The sequence below is a fragment of the Heliangelus exortis genome, chromosome 5 (genome assembly GCF_036169615.1).
Source record: "Heliangelus exortis chromosome 5, bHelExo1.hap1, whole genome shotgun sequence".
Lineage (NCBI taxonomy): Eukaryota > Metazoa > Chordata > Aves > Apodiformes > Trochilidae > Heliangelus > Heliangelus exortis.
The window spans coordinates 40,675,556-40,702,124 of record NC_092426.1 but is presented as its reverse complement, the minus strand read 5'-3'; the positions used below and the strand labels follow the sequence as shown (position 1 = coordinate 40,702,124).

The following is a 26,569-nucleotide window of genomic DNA, read 5'->3' as shown; positions in this document are numbered from 1 at the left end:
TGTGTCTGGCTTGAAAAACAGGGCAATTATTAAATTTATTTGCCTGTCCCTCTGGGTACCTGGTGCTGTAATTGCATATTGGGAGACACAGTTGCTTGATTAAACATTAAGCTTTTGGGGGTAGAAACTTTCTTCCAATGTAGCCTGAACTGGTCAGGATTTACAGCTGCTTTTCCAGTAGAAGTACAAATTCTAACTTCTTTGCTGTCTAATTCAGATGTGGAGTTGCAAAACTGGGTCAGATTCCTTCGCATTTTTTCCTGGGATTGAAAGTTTGGATCCCTGGCTCTGCCTGGAAGAGCCCTGTGTAGGGTCTGGGGGGCAGACTCAGGTGGCACAGGGACATTTGGGTCCCAGGCTGAGGATCTGTGTTGGGGCAGCCTCCTCACACACTGCAATCCCTTCCAACCCTCCAAATGTTTTCCTGGAAATGTTGCTGTCCCTTTATTGGATGGCATTCATTCTGTGGAAGCAGCTTGGATGGAGCTAAACGTCCAGAAATCCATGCTTTGGAGCTTTCAAATATGGCTTTATTTTGGCATGAAGCAAGCAGGGATATTCAGTGCTTCTAAGGCTTAAATTGGGCAAAAAAAACCCCACCCAAATCTTCATGTGCAGAGGGATGCTCTTCCCTGCATCTCACTCTGAACACAAAGCCAGACTCTTCCTCTCCTGCAGCCTTCCTCTTCAGGTCTGCATTTTCCTTTAGACCTGGAAGAATGCAAAGGGACTTAGCTGGGATCATTATTCCCTTAGATATTAAATAATATGCTTAGGGCACTTTGATATACAGCTAAAAATACACAGAATATGCTTCTTCCCTGTACCATGGGCTCTTACTGTGCTGTGTTGCCTTCTTCAGGTAGGAAATGAGCCCTTTCTGTATGAAAAACTCCACAGGGTCTGGGGGAAATAGAAACAGAAGTAAAAAAAAGTGATTGTTCTAAGGAAGTGCTGGTGTTTTGCAGGAAGAATTCCATCAAGGAGCCTGAAGACCATGGAGGGAGACTGTCTGAGCTGCATGAAGTACCTCATGTTTCTTTTCAATTTCTTTATTTTTGTAAGTATTTAGAGTCTGCTTTTTCCTCTTGACTCCCACTGTTCCCAGCAGGAAAGGCTGTAAATTGTAAAGCTGCCACAGTTCAGAATATCCATGCAGCTTTGCACTGCTGTCAGCATTATTAGCACTGAGGGGTTTGCAGCATCCCAAGGGGCTCAGGTGTTCAGAAAGTCAGAGCAGAGGCCACTTTTATCTGAGTTATTCCTGTCCTTGGAAAATAAAACCAGAGGGAAAACTGTAACTTGGGGTGTCCATGCTCTGTTTTGAATGGTAGAAGGAATTGTGTGCTGCTCCTGGGTGCCCTGCTGAGGTTTTTCCTTGCAAACATAAACCTTTTTTTTTCCTACCATATGTAGAGTAATCCTCAGTGCCCCTGTTGCTCCTGTCTTTGGCACCCTGATTCTTTGTCAGGGAGCATTCCTGGGTGCCACTGGGCTGTCGCTTGCAGGGGTGACAGCACCTCCAGACTTTATCTCTCAGCCTTAGGGAGGGAGCAAACAGCAGAGTGATGTAGCAAGGCAGAAAGATGCTTTGGCTGCAGATGCTTCATTTAGTGAGCAAGAGACACTCTGAGTATCCTATTTGTAGGCTCCTCTTCAGCAGGGAACCCTCCAAGTAAACACCTTGTATCAAAAAAAAAAAAAAAAAAAAAAAAAAAAAAAAAAAAAAAAAAAAGCCATGACTCCAGGTTTCTTGCAGCAGTTCATAGAATCATAGAATCATAGAATGGGCTGGGTTGGAAAGGACCTCAGAGCTCATCAAGTCCAACCCTTGATCCACTCCCCCCGTGGTTCCCAGCCCATGGCACTGAGTGCCACATCCAGGCTCTTTGGAAATATCTCCAGGGATGGAGAATCCACCCCTTCCCTGGGCAGCCCATTCCAATGGCTGATCACCCTCTCCAGAAAGAAATTCTTTCTAATGTCCAACCTAAACCTCCCCTGGCACAACTTGAGACCTCTTGTGCCCTCTTGTCTTGCTGAGAGTTGCCTGGGAAAAGAGCCCAACCCCCCCCTGGCTCCAACCTCCTTTCAGGGAGTTGGAGAGAGTGATGAGGTCTCCCCTGAGCCTCCTCTTCTCCAGCCTCAACACCCCCAGCTCCCTCAGCCCTTCCTCACAGGAATTCTGCTGGATCCCTTCCCAGCCTCCTTGCTCTTCTCTGGACCTGCTCCAGCACCTCAATCTCCTTCCTGAGCTGAGGGGCCCAGAACTGGACACAGGACTCAAGCTGTGGCCTCCCCAGGGCTGAGCACAGGGGCAGAATCCCTTCCCTGGACCTGCTGGCCACGCTGTTCCTGAGCCAGCCCAGGATGCCATTGGCCTTCTTGGCCACCTGGGCACACTGCTGGCTCATGTTCAGCTTCCTGGCAATCCAGACTCCCAGCTCCCTTTCTGCCACTCTGTGCCCAGCCTGGAGCTCCCCATGGGGTTGTTGTGTTGAACCTCATCCCCTTGGAATCAGCCCAACTCTCCAGTCTGTCCAGGTCCCTCTGCAGAGCCCTCCTGCCTTCCAGCTGATCCACACTCCCCCCCAAATTACCCAAATTAGTGTCATCTGCCTATTTGCTGATGATTGACTCAATCCCCTCAAGTTGGTTTATGTTGTCCTATTTCTCTCTCTCTTTTTCACCTCCTCTGGCCATGACAAGCTGGGAGGAGCATGCCTGCTGGGAGTTGGGATCTGGGTCATTGTGGATCCCACAGGTTTTCGAGAGATTGTGGCTGCCAACCCCCTGCTCTTCACAGGAGCCTACATCATGCTGGCCATGGGGGCCATGCTCTTCCTCCTGGGATTCCTGGGCTGCTGCGGGGCCATCAGGGAGAACAAATGCCTCCTGCTTTTTGTAAGTATCCTCCTGGTTTCTCTTGGCCTTCCAGTGTTTCCCAAGACAGTCAATGCTTTGATAAATGCATAAATAAGTGCCTGTTATTGTGGCCATAATTCACTTAGATAATAAATATGTTTAGGGTGCTTTTACACACAGCTAGAAATACAGAGAATATACTTCTTCCCTGTACCAGGCTTGTGGATATGGAATCTAGGAGTGTATTTTGAGTTTGTTAGACTTTGTTTCAGAAGAGTTCTATTTGTTTAGGGTTGTTTTTCTTTTTTTTTTTTACTTTTAGAAAGTGACCAAAAATGGTCCTCATTGTCCACTCAAACTCCACAGCCCCAGATGTAGATTCATTCCCCACTAGCTCACAACAAGGCAGAGATCACACAGAGCAAATCCTTGCTGGGAGATGTTGGTGGCTGATTTTTAGCCCATGTAGTGAATGAGCTCTTTACAAAGAGCTGGCTGGTAAAATAAGTCATTTTCACCTTCACCATAAATCCTGATCCTGCAGAGTTTCTAGCCCTTATATCTTACTGGAAGGCATTACCTGGTAATGTGTCAAAACACAAAGATCATCAGTTTGATTTTTCTTTTTTGTTGTGACCTTTCATTTCTCCCTTTGGGTCGGTTTGAGGCTTTTTTTTTTTTTTTTGTCCCTTCCTCATTCCCACCTTTATTTTTTTCAAATAAATATTGATCTTACAGTGTTTTGTTACACTCGTATCTTACGCAGCTGCTTCACATTGCAAAGAGCTTTGTTGCAAGATGTAAACAGAAAAGTTCACTTTCTTGAAGATGAAACTGTTTTTTTTTTCCTTAGAGATGAGCCTGGCTTCACTGAGATTAATACTCTCTGGCACTTGGCTCACCCATTCCTTGGATTCACAACCTTTTCTGAAAGCCCTTGGTTGGGAGGCATTTTGGGTTTGATTTCTAGTAACTCCTCAGAAGTAAATCTGAAAACCAGATGCATCACCTGTGGAGCCCTGTGTTGGTATCAAGTGAGAAGAGAGATGTTGATAATTTCTGCTTTTTGGGGGAGGCCTTTAAAATGCATAAAACATCTGTGAAGCCAAAAGTCTGATGAGAGTCAGGTTTAGGTGTTGAAAAGGCAAACCAGTGGATGCCAGAGAGCCTAGGAACACCTTGCAGAACAGTGTTGGGCTTCAGGGGGGTGGGGAGAAGTTCCTAGATCACATCAAGTCCACTGACAAAAGTTGTTGAAGAATTGGTGAGCTGCTTGAGTGAGATTTGAGGGATACATAATGTATATCTGATGTTTTTAGTCCAAATGGAAACAGAGGTAGGAGGGGCAAGACAGAGCCACAAATGTATGTTCTTTAGACCCTGGGCTGTATCTTTGCAAGGACATTTATTTTTCATTAAACTGCTTGTCTTGTGGCAAAAAGAAACATCCCTCTGGAACCTGCATTAAGCACAGGGCTGTGAAGTCTTTCTAGATTTCCCCCTATTTGGACTTGGTTGACAAAAAGTACCTGCAGGTCAGACACTGAATAACTTCTGGATTGTCCTAAAGGCTGCAGAAGAATGCAATGAAATCAGACTCCAAAAAAATTTTAGGATGCAACATTTTTGCTATGGGACTGAATGGAGCTTTGCAACAAGAGGAGTCCATGGTAGCTTCATTTGGCTTAGTTTTGGGTGCAAACATCCTGTTTTCTACTCTTGTAAAACAGATGCAGTAACCTCTGAAACTTTGCAGCATGAAAATGTGGGTCTTTCAGGTTAAAGCCACTTCCTGCTCTTCTTGGAAGGAACTGGAAGAGTAGGGGAGTTGTGAAAAAGAAACCTAAAACATTGATTTGGGGAAACTCCTGATAAACCTTTGAGCATCACCAGGTTCTGGGGCAGGATATTTGCCCAGAATGGGAGCCCCTGCTCCTCAGGATGTTCACCTGGGATGTTGGGGGTGCCTGTGAAGTAGGGGTCTGCAGAATAAATTTGAATGTGAGGCTGTTGTGTCCCATGCATTGGATGGGATCCAGTTGGATGCTTAGTGCTCCTATATATCAGTAATCGATTTAATTTTGGGAGGCAAAACATAAGAAGTGGATTTTGGCTCTCCTTAAAATGCAGAATGAAAGCAAGTTCTGAAACACTGATGATCTGTCTTCTTTTCCTCAGCAGCCTTCATGGCTGCTCGTGTTATTTTGTACAATATCGGTTAAAAACCTGTGCTGCAGACTCCTCAGTGTAAGAATAAAGCAGTTTGGGAATGGTAATGAAGCTTCTCAGAGAGAATCTGGGAATGGTTACTTCCACTTCTGGAGCTTGGGAGACCATGTGTCTCCCAGTAATCAGTAAATGAAATGCAATTAGCAGGGTGATGGGATTAATCACTTGATCACCACCTTAGACCTCTCAGTGACGATGCTGAGATCTCCTTGATGGATGATGATGTGAATTTGCAGAGCATTGTTCATTCTCATCACTTCTTCTTTGCCCTCCTGTGGTGAAATTAAAAACAGAACAGTCTCAGAACAGGAAAAAAAAAGGAGACACACAGAAACCTCCAGCAGTAAGAATAAATTATGGAGTTAACTAGTTTAGCAAAATCAAGCAGCAGCATTCTGTTAGTATCAGAAGTGGCTGCTCATCTGACTCCTCCTGTTCTGTCATTTGAACCCCGGCTCCTTTTCCTTTGTTTCCACCACACAAGGAGGAAGACAAATGGGACAGGGTGATGTGTGCACTTTTCCATTGCTTCCAGCTCTGATAATTAAAAACAAAACACCATTTTGTCCATTCCAAGCAGGTAGTTTGAATTCTGTCTCCATTACCCAAATGCAAGGTGCAGGGCATTTCAGACCCTACTTATAAATCAATACTTGGGGATCACAAGAGTACCTCTGGCCCCATCTGCCTGCCTTCTGTTTCAGAAAGACTTTCAATAACCTTCCAACACAAAAAAAATCCCATCCAGACTTATTCTGTGGTTATTTCTACTTGTTGCTTCAACCACCTTCATGGGTAACAAGTACCACATGTTTATTACCCTCCATCTGATGCTGTCTCACTGGGTTCTCTTCTTAGTCCTGTTTTCCTCACATGGTGCTAAAATCTGAGTTGATTTGTAAATGTTCAGTCAGTTTTGTAAAATCACCTTTGAGTCTATGGGGGTTAATTTTTGGGATCTTTTTTAGAAGGGCTGACTCTCAAATGGTGATTCCTCTTTATGACCATAAGGACACAAAAATTGTACTCCTAGCTCAGCCTCCTGGTTCCTCAAGCCCCACTATTTTGCCTCCAAGAATGGATATAAATGCCATTTTGGGATGTGACACTGGGCACTTTCTGCTCTGTTCCTCTAGGAGTTCCTCAGCATCAGTGGTTGTTGTTTTGAGGATGGTAGAGGGCACATCCCTGCTTGTTCCTCTTTGTGAAGGACTTGATGGAGCTCCAAGTTAGCAGGAGGAAAAAGGTTTTTCACTTTTTCACCTTTCAGGAGAAGGTTTTTCCCCCAGAGGGCAGCTGAGCAGTGGCAGAAGTTCCCAGGGAAGTGGTCCCAGCACCAAACCTGCCCCAGTTCAAGCAGCATTGGGATGATGCTCTCAGGCACGTGGGGTGATCCTGGGGGGGCCCTACACAAGGACAGGAGCTGGGATTGAGGATCCTGATGGGTCCCTTCCAAGTCTGCAGGTTCTATGATTCTATGAAAATACAGCTTAAAATTGAACAACAACAACAGCATCCTTCTCTGCTTTCATTTCTCTTCCTTACAGTTATGACATAACTGTGATGGTTTTACTTCAAACTGTATGCCTGTTTCTCTGGGTATTTTTTTCTGGGGAGTCTTCAGGGTGTCCTTAATTTCAGACTATGAATTTGCACACTTTGGAGGGTATATAAGACCTGGGTGATACTTGCATAACCAAATTAAAATTCTGATGGTGTCTTAGCAACTTTCTGTAGAGGTTCTACATGGTTAACACTTATCTCAGTGCAACCCCACTCTGTGGAGGGGGATATAACCCAAGGCTGTGTTTGTCCTGAAGTGCAGAATGCTCTGAGAAAAGATCATTTTTGGTCATAAGTGTGAATATTTGAACATAAGTCCCACTACCTCCTTCTGTACAAAATGAGCCATGGTCATATTACCTAAATTTATTTGTGTTGTGATGAGGTAGCTGTGTTCCTGTGCAGTTTTCCTGCATCAGGGGCATCCTTGCATCTAGTCAGTCACAGAGCACAGACCCTATGAAGAGAGGCTGAGGGAGCTGGGGGTGTTCAGCCTGAAGAAGAGGCAGCTCAGGGGAGACCTCATCACTCTCTCCAACTCCCTGAAAGGAGGTTGGAGCCAGGGGGGGGTTGGGCTCTTTTCCCAGGCAACTCTCAGCAAGACAAGAGGGCACAAGAGGTCTCAAGTTGTGCCAGGGGAGGTTTAGGTTGGACATTAGAAAGAATTTCTTTCTGGAGAGGGTGATCAGCCATTGGAATGGGCTGCCCAGGGAAGGGGTGGATTCTCCATCCCTGGAGATATTTCAAAAGAGCCTGGATGTGGCACTCAGTGCCATGGGCTGGGAACCACGGGGGGAGTGGATCAAGGGTTGGACTTGATGAGCTCTGAGGTCCCTTCCAACCCAGCCAATTCTAAAAAAGAATTTTGCAATTAAATTAAGCTTTACTCTTTTAACCTGGTGCAGATTTCTGAGGGCATGCTGAGGATCCTGCAGCCTTGTTCCCTATTATCCATCAGTACCAGGCAAAAGCATCACCATGTCCGGTGGCATGGTCAGAGAGGGGCTGTGTCTGCTTTAGGTTTTTGTCTCAGAGGGATTTTAATTGACAGAGAAAAAAAAAAAAGTTTCCTCTAAGTTATTTTTGCCATCTTTTTTTGTCACTAGTAAAACCCTGTGTTCCCACTCCCTGTTGCAGCAACCTAATGGTATGTCTCTGGTTTTGTCTTTCTTTTGTTTTTATATCTTCTCTCCTCCAGTTCTTCATGTTTATTTTGTTAATCTTCCTGGCAGAGCTTTCAGCTGCAATCCTGGCTTTTATCTTCAGAGAAAATGTAAGTATCCTGGGGTGGGCAAACTCTGAGCCCCAGGGGGATGGATGGATGGTACTCAGCTGGAGTGTGGTGCTGGATGGGGGCTGATGGTTTTGTGGAGTGATTGTTTCAGCTTCCAACAAACCTGTTGTATTCCTACAACCCACAGTCTGCAGAACTGCCAGTGAATCCTGAGTAACCTGGGATGGGAAGGGGGAGGGATTTATGGATGCAAGAGATAAATGCTGCTTAAATCCTGATGTTTTTAGTCTTCCTGATTTTTTTGCTCATTCCAGCAGGGAGAACCTTTATAATGAAGTCACACCAAGCTTACAAGCAACTCTTTCCCTTTTTTTCCATACAGTGTGTGTTTAACCTTAATAGTGAAACCTCCTGTTTCCCCTACACAGCCAGGGCTTGCTCTGCAGTGCAGAAACTCTTGTGCATCTTCTAAGCATATTCCTTCTGGAATGTTCATGTTCTAAAGTAGATTCCTCTTGATAACCCTCCTGACCTGCCCTGAGCAGGTCTTCCCATGTCCCATTTTGAATCTCATCCCTGCATATTGCCCTGCTTATAAATTTCTGCTCCTTCTCTCCACAGCTTCATAGGATTCAGCCTTTCTGTAATCTTCTGCTCTGCATATTAATAGATGACAACCACCCCTCCCCTACATTAGTATGAAGTTTTTGCTACATTATTAGCAAGCCTAGTTTCATCTAGTCCTCTAACTTTGTGCTTTTTTGTCATGTTTTCATGAAAGAAGAGCCTGACTGAGCTAGGTCCATCCTTCTAACATCAGCCCACCTCTGAAAGATGGTTCTGAGTGATGGCTGTGAAAAAAACATTGGCTAGTAGAGGTGGTCACTAGTGACTGGTAGTATTTATTTCTTTATTTGGTCTCCACCAGTTGTAAGAGAACATGGAGCAGATTCCCTGTACTGAACATGGCAGAAATGTGGCACGAGCATAGAAGAGCCATGTAGAATTAATTTTTTATTGAGCCAGGATATACTTCTAATTTTATTTCTCTAAAGGACTTTGACAAGCAAAGAAGGAAGACTCAGGTAGCTCACAGCAAGGCAGTGAGGTGCTTGTGCGTTAAGATAGTCTTGGGGGGAGAGGTACTGAGAGGATTTTTTTTTTCCCCACTTTAGAAGCTGGGGTTTTTTGTCTTGGCTTCAAAAGGCAGTGGGGAAGGGATGGGACTCTGTACACAGCTCATGGGAAGAGCTCCCACTCCATAAATAGATGGCAGATCTGGTGTCTTCTGGTCATTACAGCTCTGGAGATTTTAGGGAATTCCTTTGGTTCAGCAGGAGTAGCAGACTCCCTCCTGGGGAAGTTCTGTTTGAACACAAGAGGGAAATTTTTCCCCATGAGGTCAGTCAGACCTTGGAATGGTCTCCCAGGGGAAGGGGGGGATTCCCCCACTTGGGAAAGTTGGAAGTCTCAGCTCCAGGGGGTGCTGGGACATCTCCTAGAAACAATAAGATGAGAAGGGTTGGACCAGGGCATCCTGGAGGTCCCTTCCCACCTGACATTCTCTGATTCTATGACTTCAAATATGCATCTGGTGGGGTTTTATGAGATGAAACTTGAAGAGGAACAAACATCTGTCCTTCCTGAGCTCCTCTCCTTGTCTCTGTCACCAGCTTCCCACTTTGTCAGAGTGACTGACAGGAAAGGCTGAAATGGGAAGGGATGGAGAATGTCAGATCCCAACATAGCGTAACTGAGAAGTTATGCTCAGTCTGCAAATTCTTGTGGTTGGTTCTCAGGTTTCTTCTGGAAAGAAAAAAAGAATAAAGAAAAAAGGGACAAAACCAAACATGGTTTTGCTGTTGCTATATATTTTGCTGGTTTGGTAACTGTTGTGGTTGGTGCTGTCATCTTTGGGTTAAGGGGAGGCTCGATGGCTGGACAGAATGTCCTGGAGGACAGGCATAGTCTGCCAGTGAACCTATACTGGGAAGAATTCTTCCCAGCAGCAGCAATTTCAGGTCTTTTCCCAGTGAAAGGAATTGCTTTCAAGTGTGTGATGGGAAATGCATATTTAGGCAACCCAAATTCCTTGGCAGCCTAGCAAGTGGGGTCCTGGGGTAGCTGTTGCACCAAGGTCTGTGGCTGTGGCCTCCCTGGATGTGTAAAATGAGACAGGAGAGCAATGCACTCCTCATCTCTTGGCTTTCCAGATGAAAATTCAGTGCAGCTCTCCCTTGGATGGTGTCTGACATCCAGACCAGGTCCCAGACACTTAGCACAGTTCAATTATTAATAGCTGAGGGAGGGAAAAAAAAGTAAGAAATAAAATAAGGGAGGAAAGAGATGTTTTCTGCTGAGATTTGACATGAGAGAGGAAGAGTCAGTGGAGCAGGGTGAGGGAAAGTGGGATTAGTGATGCTGAGTTCCTGTGATCTGGAAGTCCAGCTGTTTAAAAGCAGTTTCTGAAGGGAAAAGCTGCTAATCAGCTATGGGAGTACCAGAGTGTTTCTTGCTTTGTACAAGAGTTTTTGGACGGTGGAGAACCCCTTTTGTCCAGAATAAGCCACATAAAATAATGTAGTTGGTGAACAATAGAGAGGGGCTGGGATTTGACTGATGTTCAGGAATTGCTCTTTTTATGCCCTTCAAAGGGCTGGATGGGAAAAACCCTGGGAGGGTATTTGACTCTTTTTCTTTCATGAATTGTCTTAGCAAGCCAGCAGGCATGGTGAGTTCAGTGGCAGGGCTCTGGGCAGAATCAGGATGTTTGGATTTTTAGCCCTAGTTCTGACACTTAATGGACAAATTCCTTTGGTTTCCTTCTCCTGCATGGGGAGGCTGTGACCTTCCTGGCCAGTGCCACCACAGTTATGTTGTGCAAAAATGCCCCTTTTTCCCTAAATCCTCTTCATCTGGCTGCTGTAATCCCAGCAAAGCTTTTTATTTTTATTTTTATTTTTTTCTAATCAGTTAGACAAAAAATTCCCACATCATTCCCTGGCATATAAATGTACACATACATGTGCTTCTTCTGTACTGAAGACATCTCCCTAGAAGAAAACCCAGCTGAATGTGGCTCTTCATGGGCTGTGCCTGATATTTCTGCATTGCCAGAAGCGTGTGAAAAGATCTTGTTTTATTAGGAGGTCTTTTGCTCCCTTCTGAATACTTCTTGCCACAATATTCCCATGTGCACAGGCCCCATCAGTGCTTTTCTTAGCTTCAGGGAGAGGGGGGCTGTGGGCGTGGGAGCAGGGCTGTCTTTTACTGCATTTTATCCTCCTGTCAGCAGTTTTTTAAAAGAAAAAAGATACTTCTGCTGATCAGTTTTATTTTATATTTTAAAAAAAAACAACCATTTTTTCTGAATTTCAGCTGTTCAGGACAGTTTAAGAGCAGCAAGAGAATGGAACTTGTTATTTTCCTGGCAAAAATTTCCCTTCCAGTGCTTGGCTTTGTTTTAGGCCAAGTCTCGTAAAAATCACACACAAACTCTGAACAATTTCCTCTGGGCTTGCTGCTGTCAAAATAAAGGTTTCACTTTATATTTAAATGACTCTCTTGTTTTAGAGCCCGCCAAAGGCAGTCGGGTGGGATTATTACCAACTGGAATATCAGGTTCAAAGTCTGCACTTCAGAAGCTGACAAGCATCCAAAAAAAAGAAAAAAAAAAAGAAAAAAAAAAAGGAAAAATGCTGTCATCTCTGCAGGGTAGGATTCTGTGTGGACAAAGTCTAAAGGAGAACACCAAGGACATATTTCAGCCCCTTCTAACCTGACCTTCCCCCAGTGCACCAAGATCCCCCCCCCAGAATTCCATGTCCTCTGCTATTTTGATATTAAAAAAGAAGAGATGAGCTAATAGCTTTCTCACTGAAGTGAGTTAGGGATTTAGCAGCAAATCTAATGGAAAGGTAGTGAGTTACCTGCATCCTTTAAGTCTTTGTGACCAAGTTTTGCCCAGTATGGATTTAATCCTTAATTCTGGCCTTAGTTTGTATTTGCAATAGAGAAGTCAACTTGGGGCATTTAGGGTTTTTTTAAGGAGTCCCCACAGCCTTCTCTTTTGTTTCCTTCAATTTTGTGATACAAAAGGAAACAAACAGTTTTTTTCCTTGTGCTTTCACACCCACATCTCATCCATATGGATGTGGATGTGTGATATTTCACCTTGCACAGCAAGAACCTGAAACCAACTTGGAGCAGTGAATGTTGCTGCATCTGCAGGGCTGGGTGAAAAGCAGAATAAAAGTTGGTTTTTTTTTTCAGACAGCCTAATTCCTCAGCCTGCAATCCCCTTCGTTGCACTGGTATGGATATTTTGCCTGTGTGGGTCACAAATCATAAGGTATTTTGGAGAAGGGACCACACAAGTCAAGACCTATTAGGAGCCTGAAGGGAGATTCCTTACAGTTTTCATCCTGAAAGGAGAGGAAGGGAACAAGATTTAATCAGGGTGTTCAGTTGAACCAGACTATCAAATTTGTATATTTACTATTCCTCCAGAGAGTAATCTTCAGTAATGTAATTTCAAGGTGTCTTAACTTTTTTGAGAAGACTCTGAGCCAAAATGTTCACCCAGTTTTTCTGTTTTACTGTAAATGTAAACAGGAGTAAATGAAATTCCATTTGTTTATATTGTTAACTTTAGGAAGAATGTTTAAATTATCTAAACACTGGCAATACAGAGAGGGTTTTTTTTTTCCTTCTTGAGTAACTTCAGATAAACCTAAAACATTGTCAGGGAAATGGTCTTTTTTTTTCCCTTTCCTAAACTTGAACATTTCATATTCACTACAGGGTTTTTTTTTTGCTTCCTTTTCATTCCCAGAAAACTTCATATTAGGTCTTCATTCTTCTTTCTTACACATGGAGGTAAATTCAGAGCAGTCGTATCATTATCATTAGTAGGAAGTTAACTGGTTTAAAATAAAGAGGGAGGGGAAAGTCACTATGAAGTTAAAACACTATTTGAAGTGGATTTGAAGGTCTTTCTAAAATCTCTTTTAGTCCTGTTTCAACTTAAGAAACACTTTCAGATAGTGCTGGGTATTTAAAAAAAAACAAACCAACAACCAACCTTTTAAGAGCAAGCTTACAAATAAAAGCAGAATTCAGTCAATTTTTAATGGGCAACAGTTTGATCCAAGAGATACCATTCCCCTTGGGTATAATGATAGACCAACCAGTGACTTCCTCATCTTTATCCTCCTTTGTTTGCAAATTAAAACAAAACTGAAGCAACCCAAGGACCCCCAGAGGGAGCTTTGAGATGTGCTGGGGAAAGGTGTTGGCAGGAGGTTTTACATTTCTATCTCTCTGCCTCTTCCAGCTGACCAGAGAGTTTTTCACCAAAGAGCTGAAGACCCATTACTTGAGGAACAACGACACAGATGTCTTCTCCTCCACCTGGAACTCAGTGATGATCACAGTAAGTCAGGGTGTGCCAGAACCCAGGGGCATGGGGGGCAGGGTTTAATTATTAAACCAAGTAACAATATAACCAAATAACTCTGTTAATCCCCTTTCCCTCCCTGATAAAGAAAGGAGAGAGAATAAGGGAGAGAGACTGATGGGTTGGAAACTAAACTGCACAACTTTAATGAAATAGTAATGATGAATAGGAAAAATGACTAAATATATACAAATATACAGGAAAATGGATACCATGTTCCTCCCTCCTGTCCCCAATAACTCTCACATCACCACCGAGGCTGCAGGGCAGCCCTGGGAAAGTCCAGGCTGGAATCCTGGGGTCAGCAGCAGTTGGGAGCTGGAGGCAGGAACACACAGATAAGGGCTGGCACAGATCAGGAGCACAGGCAGAGGAAGGGATGGAATCCTCCCAGAATGCCAAAGGAAACAGGGACAGGGGAAGAAGAGGAAGAAGGGAAGGGGTTTAATGCTCTGGATCCCTCAGATTTATACTATGATGTGTATGAGATGGAATAATCTGTTTGGTCAATTTTGGCCATTTATCTTGTCTGTTCCTCCCCAGGGAGGGTTTCAGGTGGGACCTCTTTACTCCTTCTGGAGGGTAAAATGTTCCTCTGAGCTGAGGTTCTGGTTCTGCACACCAATCTCCAGCTGTAAATAGTTACATAGTTACATGGAGTGTGATCAGTCCTAGAAGCAGACACTGTCTGAGAAACTTGCTGTTAATTTCAGCTCAGAGACTGAGCTGAAAGCAAAAGTATAAGACAGAAAATCACCTTTATCCTGCCCCAAACCAGGACAGTGTTCAACCCTGCACCCACAGCTCCCCCAGGCTCAGCCTGCCCCATCCATCACTGCAGCAGGGGCTGAGGGGTTTGTGTCCTTTGGGTTGGTTGGTGGCATTATGAGATGGGAGGGTACCTTCTCTTCAGAGGAGATGTATCAGCTGTCAAAACTGAGTTTGTTATTACAGTTCCAATCAGGCAGGTTAAAGGTTGTCTGTCACTGGAATTGGAGCTGTTATCTACTCCACTAAGTTCTCTGTGCTTGTGAGCTTGGTGCAGCTCCCTGTGTGTCCCTTCAGGAGAGAAGAGCAGGATGTCAGATGAAAAGTCAGTTTCAATCTTCAAAGAAAAAGATGATTGCTGTCCTTCATGCTGATTCAGGACTTTAATAAAGACATTTCCTTTTGCTGGCTGAAAGGAGACCAAGTCAGAGTGTGACTTGAATCCTTAAAAAGGACCTGACCTGAATCCTAAAAAAAAAGAACTTATTGAATGACCTAGCAGTGGCTTTGAGCAGGCACAATCCTAGCCATTAGCTGTGGGGAGATTGGGAGATTGGGCTGGCTCCCTTACAGACCTGCTGGGTGATCTCAAGCAAATCCTTCTGGATATACTCCAAAGCCCTGTGGGATTCCTGGCAGTATTCCCAGAGGTACCTTGGAGTTGACAATATGACATGGAAATGGTGGGACTTAATAGAAAAGGTTGGTGAACCCAAAGGTCTGAGGGCCAAGCACAACTCCCTGCTTGGGAATTAGCAGTGGTTTTGTCTCTCTTTGACTAAAGCTTTGATTCCTATAAAAATGGGGGTTTGGTAGATTCCTCTTACCTACTTTCAGGGCCAAGTGTCAAGTTTGTTTGTTTGTTTGTTTGTTTGTTTGTTTGTTTGTTTCTTTCTTTCTTTCTTTCTTTCTTTCTTTCTTTCTTTCTTTCTTTCTTTCCTTCTTCCTTCCTTTCTTTCTCTCTTTTTCTCTTTTTCTTTCTCTTTTTCTTTCTTTCTTTTTCTTTCTTTCCTTCTTTCCTTCTTTCTCTCTCTCTTTCTCTCTCTCTCTTCCTCTTTCTCCCTTTCTCCTTCTTTGTTTCTTTCTTTCTCTCTTTCTCTCTATTTCTTTCTCTTTCTTTCTCTCTTTATTTCTTTCTCTCTCTTTCTTTCTCTCTTTCTCTCTTTCTTTCCCTCTTTCTTTCTCTCTTTCTCTTCCTCTTTCTCTTCTCTTTGTCTCTCTGTCTCTCTGTCTCTCTGTCTCTCTGTCTCTCTGTCTCTCTGTCTGTCTCTCTGTCTCTCTGTCTCTCTGTCTCTCTGTCTCTCTGTCTCTCTCTTCCTCTCTTCCTCTCTTCCTCTCTTCCTCTCTTCCTCTCTTCCTCTCTTCCTCTCTTCCTCTCTTCCTCTCTTCCTCTCTTCCTCTCTTCCTCTCTTTCTCTCTTCTCTCTCTTCTCTTTCTCTTCTCTCTCTTCTCTTCTCTTTCTCTCTTTCTCTTCTTTCTCTCTTTCTCTCTTTCTCTCTTCTCTCTCTTTCTCTCTTTCTCTCTTTCTCTCTTTCTCTCTTTCTCTCTCTTTCTCTCTCTCACTCTCTCACTCTTTCTGTCTCTCTTCTCTCTCTCTCTCTTTCTCCCTTTCGTCTCTGTTCCTCTCCCTTCCCAGTTTGCCTGCTGTGGAGTGAACGGCCCAGAAGATTTTGAAGCTGTCCCTCCCCATCCCCACTCCCCTTCAGACGAGGTGACACCCGAGGCTTGCTGCCAGCGGGAGCTCCAGAGCCGGGAAGGGATCTTTGTCAACAAGGACGCCTGCCTCACGGGTGTGGAGAGGTTCCAGAACAGACAGGTAAGGGGACACAAACACCCCAAAACCGACTTTTACAGCATCCATAGAGGTGTCTGGGTTGGCCATGGGTAGGTAGTGTAGCTGGCAGGTTGTGTCATGGCATCAGTCTTGATTTTGTAAATCCTCTTTCACTGGGTGAACGTCTTAAGTTCATCTTCCTGCTGTATCTGCAGAAATGGGGAGATTTTTCCCAGGGGTTGATAAGTGGGGTGAAAATTTACATCAAGTTTTTGTTGTGTTTCTGAAGGTCAGGGCTATCTCTGAGTCAACTGGCAAGCCAGCACAGATCATGGAATCACAGAAGGGTTTGGGTTGGAAGGGCCCTTAAAGCTCCCCCAGTGCCAACCCCTGCATGGGCAGGGACACCTCCCACCAGCCCAGGTTGCTCCAAGCCCCATCCAACCTGACCTGAGACACTGCCAGGGATGGGGCAGCCACAGCTTCCCTGGGAAACCTGGCACAGGGGCTCAGCACCCTTAAATTAAAGAATTTCTTCCCTGTATCCAACCTCAATCTCCCTGCTTCAAATTTGAAACCATTTCCCTTTGTGCTTTCACTCCTTTCTTCTGTCCTTTCACTACACACCCATGTATAAAGTCCTACCCCAGCTTTCTTATAGGTCGGCCAGGATGGGATGGACTTGGCTCTTCCTGGCTGTGGTAGTGGCTCCAGTTCAGCTCACAAAGTTTCATCACCAACAACATATGCAACCAAGAGATCCAGGGTTAAACAGCCACAGAAAACCATGCTTGTTTTCCAAGGAAGAAAAGTGTTGGAAAACTGCATTTCTCTGCTCTTTTACTCTTTACAGTAGAAATAGGGTGTTTACTTTGCCAGGGCTCTCAACTTGGCAATTTTCCCCACTACTAGGCTGGAACAAGACGTTCGGGATAATGTCACTTGATGTGGGTACTACAGTCATGTTCCCTTACACTGCCACCAGGACAGGAAGATTTATAAGACATTTGATAGCCAAGTTTCTCTCTGTGTCAACCTCAGCATTAATAATCCAGCTGAGCTCTGCACTGACAGTGTGCAAAGCCTCCTTTTCTCTCCAAACTAAGCTGGGGTCCTCTTTGCAGCACTTGATAGCAGATTAGGGAAGAAAGGAGAGGAGCTTGGAAGCAATGAGCTGTTCCTTGCCTGGCAGCTGGGGATGGTTGGCAAAGGCCAACCATGGGAGGGGATGGCAGACAGCACCATTCTGCTGCTGATGGTTGTGAATTGATGGTAAAGAGAGAGGGGATGGAGGTGACAGCCAGCAGGGAGGGAAAGAGAAAGTTAATTTGAGCAAGATGGGTAAAACAGGGAACAGATTTAGCATTCTGGGAGTGGTGATGCTGAGCTCTGCCACTTCCATGGGAAGGGAAGGTTTCCTGTGAGCTCTTGGCACCTCAGTGTGTGTGTAACCAAGCATCCAGTGAGGCACTTCTTGTAAAGCCTTTGGACACTGTCTCCTACAGCATCCTCCTTGAGGATGTGTCCTCTTTGATGGGTTAGAAAATGCCTAGAGGTCTGTAGTCAGTGGAATTAAACCCAGTTGGTAACTGGTCACCAGTGCTGTTCCCCAGGGCTCAATTTTGGGGCTGGTCCTGTCCAAAATCTTCATCAGTGGTCTAGATGAGGGGTCTGAGGGCTTCCTCACTCAGTTTGGAGATGACACCAGTTTGGGTGGGAATGTTGGTCTGCCTGAGGATAGGAATACTCTGCAGAGGGACCTGGACAGGCTGGATCCATGGGCTGAGGTCCAAAAATGCCAAGTGCCAGGTCCTGCATTTGGGTCACAACAACCCCAACAGCACCACAGGCTTGGGGAGGAGTGGCTGGAAAGGTACCAGCTGGAAAAGGACCTGGGGGTGCTGGGTGATCCCCAGCTGAATCTGAGCCAGCAGTGTGCCCAGGTGGCCAAGAGGGCCACCAGCATCCTGGCTTGTGTCAGGAGTGGTGTGGCCAGCAGGAGATGGGCAGTGATGCTGTCCCTGTGCTCAGGGTTCAGGTCTGGGCCCCTCACTCCAAGAAGGACATTGAGGAGCTGGAAGAGTCCAGAGAAGGGGAACCAAGGTGAGAAAGGGTCAGGAGAACAAGTCCTATGAGGAGAGAATGAGGGAATGTTTAGAGACCTTATAGCAACCTTCCAATATCTGAAGGGGCTCCAAGAAAGCTGGGGGAGGGCTTTGGACACAGGGGGGTAGGGAGAGGACAAGGGAAATGGTTTCCAAGTGGGAGAGGGGAGATGGAGGTTGGAGATGAGGAAGAAATTCTTTGGGGTGAGGGTGGTGGAGTCCCCATCCCTGGAAGCATTGAAAAGGCATTTGGAGCTGGTCCTTAAGGACATGGGTTAGGAGTTGGCTGTGGTGTTGGTGCAAGGTTGGGCTGGATGAGCTTGGAGGTCTCTTCCAAGCTAAAGATTCTGTGCTGAGCCCCTGTGCCAGGTTTCCCAGGGAAGCTGTGGCTGCCCCATCCCTGGCAGTGTCTCAGGTCAGGTTGGATGGGGCTTGGAGCAACCTGGGCTGGTGGGAGGTGTCCCTGCCCATTCTGTGATTCTTTGACATGATGCCCTCTGCCCTTTTTCTCTCCCCATGTAGTAACAATGCCAGGTGCTGCTCAGGTGTGTCTCACCACATTTTTGTCCTTCCTAGGGCTGCTACACAGTGATCCTGAACTCCTTTGAGACCTACGTGTACCTTGCAGGAGCCCTTGCCATCGGGGTGCTGGCCATTGAGGTACTGACCCTTGTCACCCCAGCAAGAAAGAGAGCCCGGGGAGATGCCCAGCAGGGTGGCAAACGGGCAGGTGCTTCCTCTTGCCTGGGGGATGTGCCAGCAGGTTACCAACCTGTGGTCTGAGTTGCCCAGAAGGAGTCAGGAGCTTGGTGCAGGAAGCAGGGAAGGAGAGGGTGCCACCCACCCACAGTGCCCACCCCGTGTTGGACCCAGCACAGAGCTCCCACCCTGGCCACCACAGGGCTTTTGGGGACCCCTCCGCCACCTGCTGAGTGATCTGTCACTTGGTTAATGTGCTCAAACTGTGCTTTTTCTGTAAAAACTTCACTTTAGAGCCTGAAACTGTATCAGCTCCAGAGCATCTCTGGTACCCAAAGTTAGTGTCTGGCTCTTGGGTGATGTTTGCTGAGAAATAGGCTTCCAACAGTTAGTCCCAAAATTGTCTCCCTATAGCATTGCTGGGGCTAAGCCAAGTGCTTTTTTCAGTGCCCTTTCTTGTGCAAAGGAGGAGGAGGAGGTGAACACAGCCCCAGCCTGCTCTGGGCAGTGAGAATGGAGTGCAGAGCAGGGACCACAGAGCCTGCTCCCCTGGGACTCCAAGGATGGTTTGGGAATGAAGCCAGGCTGCTGGTTTAGCCACAGTTTGGAGCAGGGGAAAGAGGGGAGGGATTGCCTTGTGGAAAAAGAAAGCTTTGCCAGAGCTTCCTCTGGGTGATGGGAAGGAAGGGTCCTCCTCACTGTGACTGCTGGACAGGAGGGAGTGACAGGGGTGGTCAGGGAGGGCTTTGCTGATCTTCTGGCAGATGGAGCTGACTCTTTTGGTTCTCTGTTTTGTTTTTGCCCTCCCTCCCTCCCTAGCTGTTTGCCATGATCTTTGCCATGTGTCTCTTTCGAGGGATCCAGTAAGAGGTGGCCCCTGAGCTCCCACCTTCCCTCTGTACTCAGAAGATCAGAAGCAAGGAAAACCTGAAAACACCCAAAAGACTTTATTTTTTTTAACAGAACGGGGTAAGGGGAAAAAAATTAAAAAAAAAAAAAAAAAAAAAAAAAAAAAAAAAAAAAAAGGGGGGGGGGGAAAAAAAGAAGGAAAAAAAAAAAAAAAAGGAGAAAAAAAAAAAAAAGAGGGTTGTAATATATGAATGACCAAAAGGATTGTACTTCAGGGGCTGGATCTTTGAGGTGATGTGCACTACACTGTACACCAGACCCTTGCCCAGAGCCACCCCCAGCAGCCGTGGAGCAGGAGCCCAGCACAGCTGATTGCAGCAGGGACTGAGAGAGGCAAAACCAGAGGCAAGGAGCTGCCTCTCCTGCAAGGTGGTGCCTACTGCTTGCAGCTTCATCAGGGTTTAGCCAGCAAAAAAAAGGACTGAAGGACTGCCACACAGCGGCTGCAGAAGGCAACAGGTTGGCCAAATTTGGTTTGAAATCAGAAATATTTTCTGAAAACACAAATACTGTTTGCTCAGCCTTTGATGCCCAGCCATGGGATGGAAACACAACTTTTCCAGTGGAAGCTTTGCCTCCTGAAACTTGTCAGAGAAGTCAGGGACTTCAGTGAGGATGCTTTTTTTTCTCTGGAGCTCTAAGCAAGCACTGATTTAGCACTGGGACTCAGCTGGTGGGAAGAGTTTGGTGCCCACCATGCTGCTGAGCCTAAGGCTTGGTGTTCCTTGTTGTGAAAAAGGAAGGAATGGTTGCCTGCTGTGTTCTCATCTCCTGGGACAAAAAAAAATAATGACTCTGGCCAAGAATCACTGATACTGCCACCTTCCTGAAAATGGGAGGGAATAGTGGTTAAATCTTTGTCAGGCTTTGCCTTTCCCTTCACACTTGCAAAAAGAAAAAAAGGTTTGTGGTGCTGCTCTGTTAGCATAAATATTTGCAGTGGATTCCTATGTTTTCCAGCCCTAAGGGGAGTTCCAGGCATGAGTTTGGATGGAGGAGGATGGGGTTTGTCACCCACTGTCTGCCTGCACCAGTTTTGAGGCATCATTTTCTACTCAGAGGATTTCCACGAGGTCCTCCCATGGTGTTGAAGCCCAAAAGGCCAAGCAAAACTGTTTAGAGACAGAGTTTTGAGCCTTTAAACAGCACCCTGTCAGGGTCTTTCTCTGTTTCAGTGTCACTGTGACCCCACCAAGTCAGAAATTGTTTTAGGAGTTGGGAGGGGTTGTTCCTCCCTTGGGACACCTGACTAACTTACCATCTCCTCAAACCACTTGGAAGTGAACTTGGGAAGGATGACTGGGACTGGACCTTGGTCTGAGATTCAGATGGGACTGCTGAGGCCCCAGGCAGGTTTTTAAGGAGCAAATGGTGGCAGTGGTCATAGTTTTACACCCAGCAGGTCCCTGGTTTCTCTTCTCTGGAAGCCTCCACCTCTGTTGCCTTAGTTTGTCTCGTTATTCCCTGACCCCAAACTCACTGTGCTTGGGGGGGGGGAGGACAGGAGGGACTGTGGGTTCTTTGTTTAGCTTGGGTCTTTTTACAGATTTTTGTAGGCTCAGATTATGTAGCACTTTTTATACAGGCTGAAACCTTTCTGAAAGCTGCAAGTGCTGATGAGGGGGCAGAAGGCAGCAGCAAGGAGCAGGGCAGTAACCACCTGCCCAGCTTGGGACTTTGGCTCTTTCCTTATTCCCCAGGAGCAGTGTCCCCTGGATAAATGTCCATTTGGGGGCATTAGGATCCTAAGAAACAGGGAGGTTTCCAAGCTTCACTTGAGAACCAGGATTTACACCAATTTAGCAGGAGAGGGCGCAGGGAGGTAGCACTGAGTTCCCCAAGCCCCACTCAGCAATGGGAGAGGGAACCAGGGCTGCTGAGCAGCCTCAGATGTTGCATTAAGCCTTGGGGATAGGTATTTTTTTTTTTTTTAATTTTTTTTCCCCCCTCTGGATCTGCTCTTAATGAAGAATTAAAGTTTAATTTTAGAACTTAATCCTGTCCTCTTGTTTAAGGGAGAAAACCAGGTTTGCTAGCCAAAAACCTAGCAGTATTTGTACCCGACAGCAGGCGCTGTGCTGAAGACAGGGAAAATCTTGCATCTTCTGGTCTTGCAGGGAATGGGCAGAAGAAAATGTGAGCTTATCTGTTCTGCTTCTGCCTCAGCAGGGACTGTTCTGGGAGAGCAATTCCCAGGGGAGGAAAAAAACCATGAGCAGAGGTGGCAATTTGGCTGAGCAAGAGAAGCAGAACTGCCTCCCCATTCTTATTTTTTTTTTATTTTCTTTTATTTTAATTTTTATTTCATTTTACTTTATTTTATTTTGTTTTGGTTTTTATTTTGTTTTAATTTTATTTTGTTTTATTTTATCTTGTTTTTTATTTTATTTTGTTTTAATTTTTTAATTTTATTTTGTTTTATTTTATTTTGTTTTGTTTTATTTTGTTTTACTTTATTTTATTTTAGTGTTTTGTTTTTTTTTTAATTTTATTACTTTGTGTTTTTTTTTCTTTCCCCTCAGTTTATTACATAGAGGCCTGGCTGTCTCCAGGGTGCTGAACACCCTGATTTGTGCATGGTGAGTGGGCTGAATAAGGGAGGGTAGAGGGAAGACAGAGAAAAAAGCAAAAAGCAAAAAGCCTTAAAGCCTTTTTCTGCCACCAGTACCCCAGAGGGGGGAAAAAACAAACCAACAAACTGTCAGAACCAGACCAGTGCAACCAGAGTGCAAAGGGATAAATATTTACACCAGAAGTGTTTCTTATTTCTTAATTTCCTGCTTATTTCTCTTGTCCCTTCCCAGTTGTACACACTGGATCTGAATCATTCTGGGTGAAAAAGACCTTTGAGGTTCATTGCTTTGCCCGTTTCTCCTGTTTTCTGCCTTCCCACTTCCCCTCCCTCCCTTCTGGTAGTCCCTGGATCTTCAGGAATCTCCCTTATTCACCTTATTCTGGCTTTTCCACTGCACAAATTGTTTTTCCTCTGTTCCCATTACTTTTGTTCTGGATGAGGACCTCAAATCCCCCCTGCAGAGCCCCTGGGAACACAGCCTGAAACACAGCCAGGGAGCCACATTCCCAACAAAAATAAGTCCAAGTCTGCGAGTTCCCAATGGAAGTTGGGGACAGAAGGAATTCACCCAGGGAGAGGGGAATTTAAGGAACAAGCAAGCCCAGAATTGGGAAGCATGTCAATTCCTTTTGTTCCTTGATTATATATGGCTGCCAACTTTTATTTTTACACCAGTTTTCAGAGCAGTGGGCAAGGAGAAGCAGCTGTATTTTTTTTTTTTTTAATTTTTAAATTTTTTTTTACCACTTCTGGTGACTGTGTTGGGCTCATGGTAGATTCACTGTTGGCTGGAGAGCTCTGGGGAGCAGAGGGAGCTGCAGAGCTGCTGCCTCTTCCCTGGAGCACTGGGACCACAGCCCAAGCACCTTGGATGGGAGCAGGGATGAGTAGCCTGTGCCCCCCCCGCCAGCCCTTCCTGCTGCTCCTGGCTGGAATTCCAATGCTCCAATGACTGTCCTGAATGCCTGGGAAAAGGGCTGCGTGTGAAATAATGTTTGAGCTCTATTTTAAAAATAAAAAAAAAAATTGTAAATGTTCTTTTTATTAGATAGTGGAGCTAATTTATCCTGTATTCCCTACTGTAATGTTTTTATAATGAAAGGAAATTTTTTTTTTTTTGGTAATATAAACCAGAACACAAGCCTGAAGCACTCTCTGCACGTTTTTTTTTTTTTGTGTGTGTTTCTTAAAAAAAATAAAAATAAAAAAAAATAAAAAAAAGAAAGGAAAGATTTTGTGACAGTGAAGTGAAATGGCTTTAATTTTCACTACTTGCTTGGTGTTAAGTACAGTTACTTTCTTACCAGAGAAGAAAGAATAAACTCAGGTACAGCAGCTAAAATGAGGTATAAACTGAAGTGTCCCATTCTCCCCTGCCCCCTTACCCCAAGTAAAAACCCTTGACCAGAAAGGGGAACCCCAGCTCAGGTCAGACAGAGCCTCTCCTTTTTTTTTATTTTTTTTTTTTTTATTTCCAGCTCCAAATTATATCTCATGGTTGGGTGTAAAGAAGCCAATGGACAGAGTTAGATGAACGATGAGCTTTCTTCACCCTCAGAAGTGAGGGCTGTGTGAACATGAGGTTTTTGGGTCCATCTCTGACAGAGAAAGGGAGTCAGTCCTGGTCCTGTCCTGCTCCCCTCTGAGGAACACGACTCCCAGCCCTGCCCAGCATTGTACAAATGATGGGAGCAGGGAATTCATGGCAAACTGTCTCCCATGGGAGACAACAGCAGTCCAAGGCCTTTCTCACAATTCCACGGATAAGGAAACTCAAGCCTGTGGAGATGGAGCTTTTATGTTCTTTTTTTTTTTAATTTTTTTCCTCAGCACATCAGTAGCAGAGCCTCAAGTGATGCCTCAGGCTTTTGCTCCCAAATGATGGGCTCAGCTGCCCCCTGCAGCTGTGATGTCCTCCTGTCCTTAGGGATGCAGCTCCTCACAAACCTTTCAGCATCCTTCTCCCTTCCCACCCACTCCCACTCCCAACCAGCCACAGGTGGTTCCTGGCAGCAGAACAGATGGTCTGCTTCAGTTCCATCCTCAAGCCAGCTGGGATCACCTCCTGGGATCACCTGGACCTCACCTCCTCAAGTGGGCCTGGGTATCTTCCTCCTGGGGCCCCTTGCTGATGAGAATCACAGAATCCTAGAATTGGCTGGGTTGGAAAGGACCTCAGAGATCATCAAGTCCAACCCTTGATCCACTCCCCCCGTGGTTCCCAGCCCATGGCACTGAGTGCCACATCCAGGCTCTTTTGAAATATCTCCAGGGATGGAGAATCCACCCCTTCCCTGGGCAGCCCATTCCAATGGCTGATCACCCTCTCCAGAAAGAAATTCTTTCTAATGTCCAACCTAAACCTCCCCTGGCACAACTTGAGACCTCTTGTGTCCTCTTGTCTTGCTGAGAGTTGCCTGGGAAAAGAGCCCAACCCCCCCCTGGCTCCAACCTCCTTTCAGGGAGTTGGAGAGAGTGATGAGGTCTCCCCTGAGCCTCCTCTTCTCCAGCCTGAACACCCCCAGCTCCCTCAGCCTCTCCTCATAGGATCTGTGAGAAGGGGGACACAGCCTTTTGGGGGGGGGACACAGCCCTTAGTAGCCATTGCCAGGCATCTGTTTGCCCCATCCCAGTTGTAAAAGAGATGTAGAGACCCAGTCCACTTCCAAGCTTTCTACACACTCCCATTTAGAGCCAGGTAGAGCAAGAAGCATGGAAATAAAACAACCTCATTGCTCCCCTTTCAGGGCTAGCAAACAATTAGTATGAAGTCTCCTCCATGGCCCCTTGCCCAAGCTTTGCAGAAGTTCAGTGGCAGGACCAGAAGTGGGCCACAAGTTTGAGTTTCACAGAGGCTGCTGCTAAGCAAGGGACCAGAAGAATCTGACCCCACGGGATGGAAAACTCCTTTGGAAAGCTGAACCTGCACCTCCCCCCTGACATAACCATCAAGAAGTCTTCAGAGAAGTGCAGTAACTGATCCAGAAGTCTTCTCACATAATGCAGTAACTCATCCCTCACACCTGCTGGGTGGCATCTCAAGGTACCCTGACCAGGTGGCTCCACAGAACCCCAGTTCCTAGGATCTGAGGCCAGCACAGAGGGGAGGACAGAATTCAGAAGACCCTCCCTCTACTTCTCCAAGATCGCTTTTCCTGTGGTAGGTTTTACTTGTCTTTCCTAGAAACACAATGCCCTGCCCCCCTACCATCCCCCCCAAAAAATAAAATAAATCAACAATCAGTCTATGTATACATTCATCTGACCTCCAACACACAAAGCATCAATCTTCACATTCCTACAACCAACAACTACAGCCAAAACAACTCCAAAACAACTGAAGCCATTGCAGGTGCCCATGCAGGATGACAGCAACAGCCCCAGCCATGCCCCAGCCAGCACTGCTCTGATTTATTATATACTCTCCACTTGATCATTTGCTGCCTCACAAGGAAAAAGTTTCCCTCTTAGAGACCAACTCTTCCACCTGAACAGGAATATCCCTCCTAAACAGAAGTTTTATCCTATTTTGGACATGCTGAAAGTAACTTGGCAGGTCTGTGTTGTTGGGAGGCTCCAGAATTATTTAGCCTCCACTTGCATCTTGCCTCTTCAGTTGATTTTCTTCTTAGGAAAAAAAAAATAATAATAATACTACAGTTGTGATGGTGTTTCCTGGTTCAACTATTTCAATATTCTTGGCTGAACATTTTGCATGGCCAGCAGGCACAGTGCCCCACACAGTGTCCCAAATTTATGCAGCTGCTTCTAAATGCCAAAAGCACTAATACAACAGACAGTAACTACCTTCTTCTACCTCTACTAAGATACTAAACAGCAAGAGCTGTAGGTCCCAGCCTCACCAAGTGGCTCAAGAGCTGCCATTCACACCTCCACTTCTGTTTCTGTAGGCATCTCCCATTCTCCTGGGATTTTGGGACGTCAGCTCTGTTCCAGGGCTCACTTTGATCCAGTCAACAGTAGCACGTGAGGAAGAAGCCCACATCCTGTACACAGTCCTTCTGGCTTCAGTCCAAAGGAAACCAAAAAAAATCCAGCTGTGGACTGGGATAATCCGCAGGGAAAACGCCAGGAAGTTGGGCAGCCAGTGCTGTAAAGCCCCAGAGGTGTTGGAGAAACTGGCCAGTGAGTCCTAAAGCACATTTAGTCCTTCCTGGACTAAGCTAGAGAAGGCAATGAGACCTTCATATGCCCTGCTCCTGGCTGCTCTTCATCCTGGTGAAATACCTTCATGCTACAAACTTTGGTCCTCTGGGCAGGAGGAGCAGTGATGCCTGCACATCAGGAAAAACAGGAACAGCCCTGCCCAGAGCTGGGGCTCAGAGATCCCAGGGCTTCTCCCTGACCCAAGCACCTGGAGCCATCCTCC

General features: G+C 45.7%; 1 protein-coding gene and 1 long non-coding RNA gene across 4 annotated transcripts in view; one reads left to right on the top strand and one right to left on the bottom strand.

Annotated features, from left to right (window-relative positions):
- TSPAN18 (tetraspanin 18) overlaps nucleotides 1-21,902 on the top strand; it is a 115,950-nt gene extending 94,048 nt beyond the window's left edge. For all 3 annotated transcript variants that reach the window (XM_071744986.1, XM_071744989.1, XM_071744987.1), the window contains 7 exons: nucleotides 969-1,060; nucleotides 2,710-2,904; nucleotides 7,856-7,930; nucleotides 13,227-13,325; nucleotides 15,754-15,933; nucleotides 18,573-18,656; nucleotides 19,515-21,902. In XM_071744986.1, coding sequence (XP_071601087.1) covers nucleotides 998-1,060; nucleotides 2,710-2,904; nucleotides 7,856-7,930; nucleotides 13,227-13,325; nucleotides 15,754-15,933; nucleotides 18,573-18,656; nucleotides 19,515-19,562 — 744 coding nt within the window. In that variant the 5' untranslated portion in view covers nucleotides 969-997 and the 3' untranslated portion in view covers nucleotides 19,563-21,902. The remainder of the gene's footprint in view (nucleotides 1-968; nucleotides 1,061-2,709; nucleotides 2,905-7,855; nucleotides 7,931-13,226; nucleotides 13,326-15,753; nucleotides 15,934-18,572; nucleotides 18,657-19,514) is intronic.
- The window catches only part of LOC139796636 (uncharacterized), a 137,236-nt gene continuing 125,635 nt past the window's right edge, over nucleotides 14,969-26,569 (bottom strand). The window contains exon 2 of the long non-coding RNA XR_011726074.1: nucleotides 14,969-15,056. This is a non-coding gene — a long non-coding RNA (uncharacterized lncRNA). The remainder of the gene's footprint in view (nucleotides 15,057-26,569) is intronic.